The sequence below is a fragment of the Dermacentor andersoni genome, chromosome 11 (genome assembly GCF_023375885.2).
Source record: "Dermacentor andersoni chromosome 11, qqDerAnde1_hic_scaffold, whole genome shotgun sequence".
In the NCBI taxonomy this organism is placed as follows: domain Eukaryota; kingdom Metazoa; phylum Arthropoda; class Arachnida; order Ixodida; family Ixodidae; genus Dermacentor; species Dermacentor andersoni.
The window spans coordinates 100,453,310-100,465,452 of NC_092824.1; the positions used below are offsets into that span (position 1 = coordinate 100,453,310).

Genomic DNA, 12,143 nt, shown 5'->3' on the forward strand with positions numbered 1-12,143 from the left:
TTCATACGTGCCCAAACATGTTCTATGATGTTCATGTCTGCACCCTTCGCACACCACTCCAAGCTCCTTACCCCTAGTTCGCCTAAAAGACGTGCCACGACCTTTGCTGTGTGAACGGGAGACAAGTCCTGCTGGAATAGATAATACCCATCCGGGTGTGGACCATTCAGTGCATAGGGGATCATCTCGTGCTCCAGCAATGTGCAATATGCAGAACTTGTAAATCTCCCAGGGATTCTTACAATGGGACTTAGGCCATCCCGCGAAATAGCCGCCCACACGTTTACTGACGTGCGTCCACTTGCGGCCACCTGCTTGACGTTCTGCGGAGAGAAGCGCGTATTCTCCATGCGCCACACTCTTCTCTGCTGGTCCCAGCGGCTTGAGAACGTAGATTCATCAGAGAAGATGACATATTTCCAATCCTCGACCTTCCAGCTGCAGTGATCGACAGCGAACTTTAGGCGAGCAGTCTTGTTGGCAACTGTGAGAAGGGGCTTCTGAGCAGCGATACGACTACGGAGGGCGGCTTCCCTTAGCCTTCGCCGCACCGTGCTGTCGCTTACATGTTCCAGGGCAAGAGTACTGCGCACCTCCTTCGCATTTAGAAATGGCTTCTCGTTGACTGCAGCAACAATTTGTAGGTCTTGATCCGCCGACGTGGCGCGAGGTCGCCTCTCGTGCGGCGCATCCTTAATGCGTCCTTCATCTCGGTACGCCTGCACTATCCTGTTGACTGTGTTCAACCGGCAGCCCGTCAAGGCAGCAATGTTTCGCTGCGAGTAAGCTTTCTTCGACAACTCAACGACTTCTTCCCGCTTATTCAACGGCACTCGAGACATCGCAGGACGCTGAAACGCACGTCTAACCGCGGGCAGTCGTGGTCTCCCTTATAAGCATTTGCCATGAAAAAGAAATTAAAGATGCGCGTCGGCCGTGACGTAGCGTTTTTACTTCTTTTCTTGTTCATCAAAGATTCGAACGTTTCCATGAAAGGTGCGACTGGCCTTACGATAGACCTTTTAAGAAGTCGGCCAGAAAATATTCCCTGTCGCATGCTTGCAAATATCTAAGAGTCGGGTCTGACCGCTCCACATACGCACACTCAGACAAAGAAAAAAGGAACAAAAAAGGTTAACAGCGGTATTTTGCGCTGAACTACAGACAGCGCGGTCCACGCTCTGCATGCCATAACCGCCTTATCATCGCTAGCGCCCGGTGACATGCAATCCGGTGCCGTTACGCAGCAACGCTAGTGAGGCGGGAGTGCCGACAGTTGGCGGAACCGCGGCGCCCTTTCCACTTTGTTTCCTACAGCGGCCGCAACGCATCGCCCCACGTCGGTTTCAAGGCTATTTCCCACGCGCTCGCGTGTTCCTGCTCATATTGCTCACGATAGTACCTTTCACATTGACGCTCTTAAGATCTATGCTTTCTTTATTAAAGGGACACTAAAGAGGAACACTAAATCAGTTTACACTGATAAAGTATTCTTTGAAAACGCTGTTGCCATTACTTTCACTATAATAGGTTGATTTTTTAAAGAGAAAGTAATTTTTCCAAATTTCGTGCGAAAACCCCAGTGCTGGTACGCTGGTGTGTCATCGCAGATTTCAAAGCACTTTATCGTGTTTGGGCGAGGTTTGCTCAATAAAAGTTATTGAAACTTTCTATGTTCAGTACTTCGCTTCTTTAGAACACAATGTATAGTCCATTTTTATTGAGAATGAATTAACTAGGCCTTAGCAGACGCCGTCGAAATTGATGACGCCATGGCAGGCTGGCGCAGGAACTTGAACGCAGCGACATCACCCATCTTTTTCTTTTTGTCTTTTCTTGCTTACCAAGCCTCTCATTGTGGCATTTTGGCATTGTAGAAGGGTAATTTACTAACACGGGTGAAATAATTTCTCTCTTTAGTGTCCCTTTAAAGTTTGAAACCTCCAATTGTTCTGTACCATGACTGGAACATTGTAACGGGTCTTTTTGTCTTCATTCCTCATCATTCGTCTGATCAGCACAGCAGCCTTGTCGCCGCCAGATTTGGCTAGCGTGGCACAGTAGGTGATTGGAAAAACTTTCAGCAGGTTCTTTTCCTTTAGCAAGTAGTGTCAGCTCGAATAGAGCATGTAGGAGATTATCGCATAGTCTTCAGTAGCAACCCTTGCAGTTAACGAGCAAATTCTGGAGTACAGCGTATGCACCAGGTGCAGCGTGCACTAACTTATCGCAAAGTCACGTGCTGTGAAATACCGTCCGCCACGTAATATTCTGGAGCACCAGTGCTGCTGCCACCGCAATACATCGAAGCAATTTTGTGCAGGTGCAGTGAAGCTTAGAGGCGTTGCTTTGTGTCGCCTGCAACTTTATTTGGGCCTGCCAAGCCTGCGTCTTAGTGCTGTGAAGTAAATTTTGCTTTCAGTAGCATGTTGCCGTTGCGGCAGGCCAACCTTGAGTTTGTGTGCCGCGTGCAAAGGGACGGCGGTTCCACCAGCTCAAGCCCAGTACGCTGCTTCGCCAACACCAGTACCATTGGCATGCGAAAACATCGTAGCAGACCACACGAAGTCGCGCCTCCGGGCATCGCTGGGCCTGGAGGCGTGAAACATCGCTGGGCCGCTGATTATTCATCCCTAATAGTCCTGGGCTGGCCAAGGCGGTGCTTTCAGCCAATGAGCATTGCATACACAGCCTCTCTGGCAGTCCAGGACACTCCTGAGCAGTCCTGAGCTTTCTGGGATGAAACATTGAAGAGGCCCATCGTACCTGTGCAGGTTTTCTTCAAGGTGTGACTGCAGCACTAACAATCAAGTGCATTTGAAGAGTGCGGCTGTGCACTCCCATGTCCCGCACTATCTTGTGAGTGAGTGTACATTCTCATTAAAAAGGTGCTGTTTCATGTAGCCACCAGCTGTGGTGGCTTGGTAATGGCATTCTGCTGTTGAGTGCCAAAGCGTGGATTCCACACCCGGGTACCATGTCTCTCAAAGGGTGCAGAATGCAAAGCACTTATGTACTTAAGTTTAGGTACACATTACTCTCCACCATTTTAAATGAAGTGTTGAAAAAATATATACATTTATGGTAATGCCCTTTAATACTAGACGTTCAACAAAATTCTTGAATTAAAGGAGAAGCTGTTAGCAGTCGCATGCTGCTGCTACCATTCCTACTGCATTCTAAACAATGCACCATGTCCACACAGAACAATGCACTCCCATTACCTGCCCATCACTGCGCTGAGCTTCTTTAGCCAGCATAACCTTGAGAATTAGTGGTGTGACTCTTTTAAATTGCACCACCAATTTAGGAGTCTATGGCATAGAGTTTTCTGCAGTTACTAGAGGGGAACTCTGGTGCTGCAATCGTTCAGCCACCATGGGAATGATGGGTAGCCATGGATTTGTTTGATCTTCGTGCTTGGGGCTTCAGATGTTCTTGTGGCTTTGTCTATTACGCTTTATCTGGGCCTAAATTGGCCTAAGTTTCAAAGCAATTTATATATTTTCATTTAATGCAGAGGGCAGTAAGACTCTGCAAGCACGCATAATCACCACTAATTGCAGTGGTTCAACCTGTCCATGCCTCCGTGGTGCAATGGTTTCAATATCGGGCTTCTGTGCTAGAGGTCCTTTGTTCAAATCGTGCCATTGGACAATTTTATTAATGTTTATTTAATTATATATCATGCAATACTTTGTTAAAAATGGTTACTGTGCAAAGTCACGAAGCCACTAAAAGCTGGAAGGACAAAGTTTAGGCAAATTCATGTAGTACTACCCATCATTCCCATGCTGGCTGAAATGCTCTGCTTGCAGCTCCGATGGACACTAGGGCCACAGTTCCCTCTAGTAATTGTATGAAACTCTATGGTTCATGGTGTATCAACAGTACCATTCTCCAATACCAGATTTCACCACAGTGCCCCATTTGTTAACAAATGCATGCATCTTATAATTAACTGGGTAGCCCAGTGGCTATTGCATTACGCTGCTGAGCGTGAGGCTGTGGTAGCCTATGCGTGGATTCAATCCTGGCCACGCCGCCCACCCCCCAATGGGGGCGAAATGCAAGAACACTCGTGTGCTTAGATTTTTGTGCACATTAAAGGAACCCTCAAGTGGCTACAATCTGAAGTCTCCTACTATGACATGTTCCATAATCATATTGTGGTTTTGGTACCCAAACCTCCGGAATGTAATTAAAGGGCGGTGCCCTACTGTTTATTGCCAGGTGATGGTGTCTGATAAAGCATAGTTATAGAAAATTTTCAGGTGAAGACTTGTGGCATGCAAAATTGTGCACAAACCACCGAGCATATTAACGTGGCAGCATTAGGACGCTCATGCAAATGAAAGCCTGGCCATGTTCGTTGGTTAAGTCTTGGTGTGGGAGAGGAGGGAAGTCTGTCACATCATGAGTGGAAAGGGGAAAAAACATGGAAGGTGAGAGAGCATGGTGCTGAGAGTTTGTTTCCATCGAAATGTGCTGCGGTAGCCAGGCTCGAACCCAAGGCCTCGAGCTTAGCAGTGCAAGTTTACTGCTGTGTTGAAGTTAGGGATAGAAATGCTGTACGGGTTTTCTGTAGGAGGAAAATGCTGGAAGTATTTCCAACAAAATTGTGGATTTTCAGTTGCACTGTTTGGCTCAGATGTTCACGACATTGTGCAGTAACTAAATTTGTTTTGCCCTGAGCAGAAATTGTTTCAGGGCCCACTCAAAGAACTTGGAAGTGTAAAAATTAATCCAGAGCCTTTCAAAAATCAAATGGAGTTTAACAACACACACTACCAGATACACTATGGTGTGATGCTCCGGATAAATTCCAACCACCTAGAGTTTTACAGCGAAGCTGTTAGCGAGGGTCTGCGATGATATCCGTGTAGCGGCATGTGATGGCATGATCTATATCACATGCAAGTGCAATGTGGCGGATCCCCGAATTTGCTTTGAAATGTACAGATATAAACTATAACTATAAAAGTTGCCTCATTTATATATCCGATGGGGGCGAAATGCGAAAACACCCGTGTACTTAGATTTAGGTGCACGTTAAAGAACCCCAGGTGGTCGAAATTTCTGGAGTCCTCCACTACGGCGTGCCTCATAATCAGAAAGTGGTTTTGGCACGTAAAACCCCATAATTTAATTTTTTTTTTCATTTATATATCATTTGAATAGGAAACAGTTTATACAGAGTTTTATTTAACCTATAATCATTTATTTTTGCTTCTCATGTCGTGTTATGCTGGCCCCGCGTTGGCCAGCTAGAAGTTTGTACGGCTTCAACGGTGAAAACCAACGGTGTGGAGCAGCAACGCGGCCTGTGTGGGAGCCATTACTGTCGTCGCAAAGAACAGACAGCCATGAGGATGCAGCAGCAAATGCTGCCGGGTTCGAGCGAGGCTGCGAGCCAGCTAACAGATGCCTAGTAGTTCTGAAGGGTGCGAGAACTCGCTTGTGGAGTTTTGCCGTCTTCTATGTATCAGTTGTCATGCCGGTGTGCATCTGTGAGGGGTTTTTTGACATGCACATAAATATAGGCACATGGGTGTTTTTGCATTTTGGCCTTGTTGGAATGCACCTAGGGAGCCGAACCCATGACCTTGTGCTCCACAGTAGAACCAGCATTGCCATAGCTACTGATCAGTCGATCTGCGGAATTTTCCAATATTTAGTGATTCAGTGATGAAGCTCTGGAGTCTATCTGTACCTTTTCTACTGCTTTCTGTGAAATAATCAAGTTTTATTTTGTGTGAGCATCAAGCAATATGTGCCTTTTTTATCTTTAGGTTTAAGGATTTAGGCAAAACACCGAACAGTTCAAACAAGTTTTGGAAGTGCCTAAGATGATGTCTGGTACATGAAGTTTGAAGGTTGGAACAAGGTGTCCTTTTAATGGCTGTGGCATTCGAGATTTCCTGTGCACTGTGCGGTTTTTCAAGCCACATACTGTGCCAAGGAATTTGGAGCTAATTGCAGATAGCAAATTGTAGAACCGGATTCGTGCTAGTAAAAACTGCCTTTAACCCTTTCAGCGTCACTGAGTTGCCGGTATACCCACCGTGGTTGCTCAGTGGCTATGGTATTAGGCTGCTGAGCACAAGGTCGCGGGATTGAATCCCGGCCACGGCAGCCGCATTTCGATGGGGGCGAAATGCGAAAACACCCATGTACTTAGCTTTATGTGCACGTTAAAGAATTCCAGGTGGTCGCAAAGTCCTCCACTACGGCGTGCCTCATAATCAGAAAGCGGTTTTGGCACGTAAATCCATGGCAACTTCTTTCATAGCCATTGTGTTTCTTCGAGGCATTAAACTCCGTCAATCAATCTTTCAGTAAGCACATTTTATTACTTTCAAATGCACTTTTATGGCTCCTGGTCTGTGTAGTGTAATTTTCTGCCACAACAGTCACTATGGAAAAGCGCCTTTGCGCACCAAAATCTGCAATAATGCTGTACACGCAACATCAGTAATATGCACTTTAATGTTCATCCTCGTCACTGGCTATTACAGACGAGGAGACACTGCCCTGAACATCAGGGTCTCAAGTTTTTAAGTGTGATGCCCTGCTTGCATGCATTGTTTTTGTATAAAGTGTTATCATCAACATTACAGGAAGTTAGCTGCTACTAACAATAAAAACAAGGTTATCAAAGTGGAATGTTTCTAAATAGCCTAAAAGAACATGCAGTGCAAGAACTGATGAAAACTACAAGGCAAAGCCAACAGACATATGGCAATGTAGTAGCCATAACTGTCCAAAGTAACTGTAATCATTCACTCTAAAACAAAATTACACCCCCTTTGAGTTGTATCTTGCCACACAACAATAAACGTCATCTGTCTTGTCCGTATTTCCTTTCTTTAACGCTGCGAGCCCGGTACTTCCCAGTAACGAACGGCATGCGCGTTATCAGCATGACATAGCATTCCCAACAGGAAAGTAACGGGCGCGGCGTTTTCAAGAAAGGAAACGCAAGCAGGGCAGATGACGATTCTTGTTGTGTGGCAGATATACGCCCCAAAGGCTGTACCTTTGTCTGAGTGTTGGATTTACTCTGGGCCTGTATCATGCAACAGATTTCATTTTCTATTTTTGTCCTTGATCATTAGCTGATAACACCAAAGGCATGGTGTTACCATGCTTTTCGTACAGGCCACTTGCTGAAAAGGGATATAAGAGAATAGAATTGAAGGAAAAGAATTCTTACATAGTACGGCTCCTGGTTAACACAGGCGAACTTAAATTTTTTTTTTTTACGCCTTTGCGGCATAATTTTATCTGCAATAATACTACTTGTGAGCATTTTCTTTCTTTAATGCTGTATGTTGTGCTTTCCAGTCAGCATCACTTGGAAGCACATGGCACTACTGATAGCAAAGGTTGTGGCGCACTCTTATGAGAAAGGGAGCAGCTGCAGGTATTGCATTTACAGCTATGGAACAAAATTACACCTGAGAGGGTGTGCAAAATTTCAGAGTAAACACAAGTGTCTTGCCACTAAAACATGACAAGTCAGAATAGCAACAAAGCATCTGCCTATGTTTTTTTTTTGCATGTCCTTAGTCGCCTCTGAACTGTGTATTTGGTATAATGCAAGCCCACAGTTCCCTGTCTGCCTGCAAACATTGCATGATGCAGAACACCAGTAAAATTGCCCGTCTAGAAATGTGCACATACACAACCTTTACTGCCACCCAGGTGATGTCAGCACTTTGGTTGACTGTGTACTGACAGTTGTGTAGCAGTCGCGATGCTGGTCCACTATTGACGCCATGCTATTACAACAGTCTCCAGCATCACACTACAGAATACTTGTTTAGGGTCCTGCATCAACATTGCAAAGAAAAGCTATCACAGTTTCAGCCACTCCGTCTTACAAAACATCCGTGCACAAGTAGCTATGCAAGATAGCAAAGCAAGTTGCCAACATTCCACAGTGAAGCTCAAGGTCACCAACTAACTAGTCAAGCCAAGAATGATGCCATATAGAAGCTCTGGTTGGCTGTCTGTTTCTTCTCAGACTTGAGCATTTGGTGGTCAACAAAACTTCAAAGGCTACTTGGCTCTACAGAGTCTCCTTGCCGCCAGCTTGCTACAGCCATTCTTCTTAAAGAGTGAGTCAAGCATGCGCACATTGTCCTTGTGTCAAGAAGTCACCGCTTGCGCTTTCGTGGCATCTTGACCGAGCGCAGGTAAGGGTTGTCGACAAGCTCGGGTGGCCTTTCGGGACTGCTCTTGGCCTGTTCCTCTTCCTGCTGCTCAAACACCTGATCCTTGGGAAGCAGCGCTGCTAGGTATGGCTGGGCCATTGGCTTGCAAGCTATCACTGCAAGGGAACAGAAAGAACACTATAAGTGAGGGTTCAGTTAAAAGCTCAGTTTCAGAACTGAACTGGGAGATCATAGTGGCTGTTGCTGATGGGCAACCATGTCGAACGCATTGGTGACTAACCACCTTGTCTTACAAGATTCCTACAAGATTACTAGAGGGAACTGTAGTGCTGCAACCATTCAGCTACTATGGAAATTACTAATGGTTAGTATATGGATTTGTCTCGTCTTCATGCTTATGGCTTGAGACAGTTTTGTCGCATTATTTATTACATTTCATTTTTCTAAACCTTCAAGAAGCTATATTTTTCTGAATGCATGACAGCAATAAGGCTCTCTACACATGAGCTTTGGTTGTCTACAGTCTATGTTGCGGCTTCGACTCCATGAGATGGAATGCATCTGGAAGATATCTCTGCAATGTGATGCCTCCTTGCGTCTACAAGAAAAAGTTAAGGAAAGCACATAGTATTATTGCTGCATTCTAACTTTTTTCGTGTGTGAACATATGAAAAAAAAAAATTAGCTTACATTAAGTGAAATGGAAAAATTGGGCGAGCTGGTATAAGTTGACAGTTTTTAACTGTAGTGCAAAAAAAACTGCCCACAAGAGAAGAGGATTGTGTGTGTGCCTCCTCTGGTGCCACAGTTAAAAACTGTTTACACTAAGCGCATAACAAAGCGCGATGTTTCATTGTACACCAATGACCTTCCCGTTCAGTCACCGAGCATTGGATTCAGCCGCAATCTTGTTCGGACAGCAAAAGTAGCCTGCATCGTTTTCTATTTTGACACAGTATTTATAAGGCTGTCTCCCTTGCCGGCTTCTGGACAATGGCTGCTGTCCACTTTCTTTAAACCGTCTATGTCGAGTATTGGAACGCAGCCATAGTTGCAGAACATCCGCCTTATACAAAGGTGGCACTGGGTTCAAATCTTGGCACCACCTGGTACAGTGCTGATTTTATCCTATTCTGAGTTCGATGTTGTCTTTGCAAAGCATTCTTTTTTGCTGGCTTTGTCAGAATTGAAGCAAAGCTTAACATGGCCACTGTCCACTATGCTGCTTGCTGTTGATGGCAATTATTGGAATATAGCCATTCTGAATTGTTCCATTCATAACACAATATTTTGTTGGAGCCACAAAGTTGTGTGAAGCCAAAAGGAGGAAGTTAGGCAAATCTATGCATAGTGCTACCCATAATTTCTGTATTGGTTGAATCGCCATACTTGGAGGTCTCGCAGACCTCCAAGTATGGAGCACAACAGGGGGGTGCTCACGAGGAAATGGAGCTGACTGGTCTGCAAAGAGGCTCTGAGTGGGGCCTGTCTTGGCCACAAAACGGGTCAGGGCACGCTCCACGTCTCGCTTCTGGCTGGCCAGCTTCTCCCGAATAGCTTCATACTCCGTCACAGGCTGCTTGTGTGTCTGTAAGGAAGAGGGGTGGGGAGGGACAGGAGACAGTGTGTGCGACTTGAATGAAGTGCAGGAGGTTGGATGACTAGGCCAGTTTGTAGACATTCATGGTTTAATGAGCGAACAAAGTAGACGAGAAAGAATGAGACAGGACAAGTGCTTACTGTGACAGGTTATTTACACGCAGGCGACACCTGCCGCAGTAGCTCAGTGGCTGTGGCGTTACGCTGCAAAGCAGGGGTCGTGGGTTCGATCCCTGCCATGGCGGCAGGTTCCCACAGTGGCGGAATGCAAAAACACTTGTGTACCTTGCCTTGGATGTTAAAGAACCCCAGGTGGTTAAAATAACTCCGGGGTTCCCTGCTACAATGTGCTCCATAATCAGATCGTTGTTTTGGCATGCAAAAGCCCAGAATTAAAATGCTAATAGATGAAGATAGGTAGATTAAGTGGCCATCAAGAAGGCGATGTAAGAAATAAGAGAAAAACATGACGTGAGACAAGTGGCATCAAGATACAATGCCCAATAAACATTGGTGCCACTTGATTCATGTCAGGTTATGCTTCCTTCTTGCTTCTTTGTTTGCCTTTTTTTCTGCCTGCTTCACTCATCACCTGTCTATAAATTCTATGCTTCAAATAAACAAGTTTCAGTGAGTGCCTGTCGTGTCTTAGCCTTCCTTGTGTTTTTTTCTTGCTCATGGACTGAATGGAGCTACAAGTAAAATTTTTGGACCCACTTTTTTTTTATGACAGCAATGGAAAACAACTTCTAGAACAAGCTGGACCTCTGCTCGCTTACCGGTGTCCGGATGTAGGCGTGTGGATCAGGAAAGGGCACCATGTGTTCGGGGATGTGAGGTGGCAGGGGCTTCTTGTCTCCAGCCTGCAGGATCTTTGGCATCGACGATCGTGTCTGTAAGCCAGCTTGTAATATGCAAAAAGCATGCGAAAATTAGAGCTTGAAAGATTTGCAGAAGTCCTTTTTTTCGCCATACCAAATCAAACAGCATAACAGCAATAGAATTTAAAGGAAACAGCACAGATACTGACCAAGATGAAGGAATTGTTCAAAACTTGACATTTCAACTCTCACACGGAAGCCCTGATCACTTGCGAGCCAAAATGTCAAGTTTTCAATAATTTCTTCATCTCAGCCAGCATCTGTTTTTTTTTCATCATGGTTCTTCCCGACCAAGATTTCATCAGACTTGACTTCAGCGATAGACTGCATGAATGATGGATCAAGGATATTTCTGTAATCAGCTTCTAGATAATGGAATATGCTGCACAAAAGCCCTTTCAGTCAAACTAGCTGGTAATTGATGTCGTCGGTGTAATGTTCTTTTATAAAAATTCAGAGGTCCAATGAAAGTAACAGGTAAAAATCTCATGAAATGTCATGGTAAAAAAAAGTTCACATGGCGGACACGCACACACAAAAAAGTTCAAACGCTTTCCTTACGTGTTGGCAGTGTGATGCGGTTCGGACGCTTGACAAAGCTCCATAACGATTCCACATTGATGCCTAAAGTGCAAAGAAGATAGTATCAAGACACATAAGAATGTCATGGAAAACAATGACACGCTCTACATTCGTAACGTATTATGTTTTACCTTACTGCGCGCATCGCTTATATAGGTCAGGGCATGCTCCTCAATCTAGTCGTTTGACTGACAAGCGAATCGTACCCATTTCTATGAGGGCCACGAAGACATCTCCGGACAAGGCCTCGGTCCTCCCGGAGAGCTCGCAAAAGGCTCTGCTGCTTCGGGCGATCTCGACGAGACCTGAAAAGATCGCAAGAAACACTATCGCAGTAAGCGTTGAATGTCGACAGGCAGCTTCAGATGCTGACCCGACAGGTTGATTGCAGACAAAAAACACGGCAGGGCAATATGACAATATGCGGAACAAAGCCGTGGATCACTGCACCAAGCGAGTTGCAATACCGTTGTCACAAGGGTCACTTTCGATCGCGTTTGTCTCATTTGGGCAGGCTGCGGAAGGGAGCTAATTATGGTAGAAAATTTCAATTCCAGTTGAAGTGCACCTTGTGGGCAGGGCTTAGCAGAACGAGTAAAGTGTCAAAATGTCGCTGAACTCAAAGGAGATGAGGACACATGCATAACTGCGACTGATTTCTCCAAGTCCATTCTCGCGCCGGCACACTTACAGCTTTGAAGCATCTCCACCAGAGACTCGACTGCTACTCGCTCTGCGCTCGAGAAGCCAGTTTCGACACAGATCGAACATACTGCCGCGAAGAGAGCTTTCCGGCGCGCGTTCACAGGGCCCGCGTCACTTGCGGACGACGCCATCTTTGCATATTCGCCGAGGGAACTCCTGCTATCCCCGCACATTGCATCGCTAAAGCATCAACGTT

General features: G+C 45.6%; 2 protein-coding genes across 2 annotated transcripts in view; one reads left to right on the plus strand and one right to left on the minus strand.

The window, feature by feature from the left end:
• The window catches only part of cdm (importin-13-like protein cdm), a 49,351-nt gene extending 46,452 nt beyond the window's left edge, over window positions 1-2,899 (plus strand). Inside the window, exon 22 of the mRNA XM_055075224.2 lies at window positions 2,477-2,899. The gene's annotated coding sequence lies outside the window, so the exon portion shown is untranslated. The remainder of the gene's footprint in view (window positions 1-2,476) is intronic.
• A 3,434-nt stretch (window positions 2,900-6,333) lies between these two features.
• On the minus strand, window positions 6,334-12,111 carry LOC126539158 (transcription initiation factor TFIID subunit 8-like). Its single transcript, XM_050185905.2, has 6 exons — window positions 11,934-12,111; window positions 11,449-11,547; window positions 11,222-11,284; window positions 10,559-10,683; window positions 9,621-9,768; window positions 6,334-8,335 (listed from the first exon to the last, which is right to left on the minus strand). The coding sequence occupies exons 1-6, from the start codon at window positions 12,076-12,078 to the stop codon at window positions 8,163-8,165; spliced, it is 753 nt and encodes a 250-aa protein (XP_050041862.1). The 5' UTR covers window positions 12,079-12,111; the 3' UTR covers window positions 6,334-8,162.
• Window positions 12,112-12,143: the final 32 nt, after the last annotated feature.

What these genes read in the sequence shown, in the direction of transcription:
- LOC126539158 (XM_050185905.2), bottom strand. Translation starts at nt 12,078, where the DNA reads ATGGCGTCGTCCGCAAGTGACGCGGGCCCTGTGAACGCGCGCCGGAAA. An exon ending in GGTGGAGATGCTTCAAAGCT is followed by an intron (nt 11,548 to 11,933) that starts GTAAGTGTGCCG and finishes CGATCTTTTCAG; the next exon opens with GTCTCGTCGAGATCGCCCGA. An exon ending in CCAGTCAGCTCCATTTCCTC is followed by an intron (nt 8,336 to 9,620) that starts GTGAGCACCCCC and finishes GTTCCCTTGCAG; the next exon opens with TGATAGCTTGCAAGCCAATG.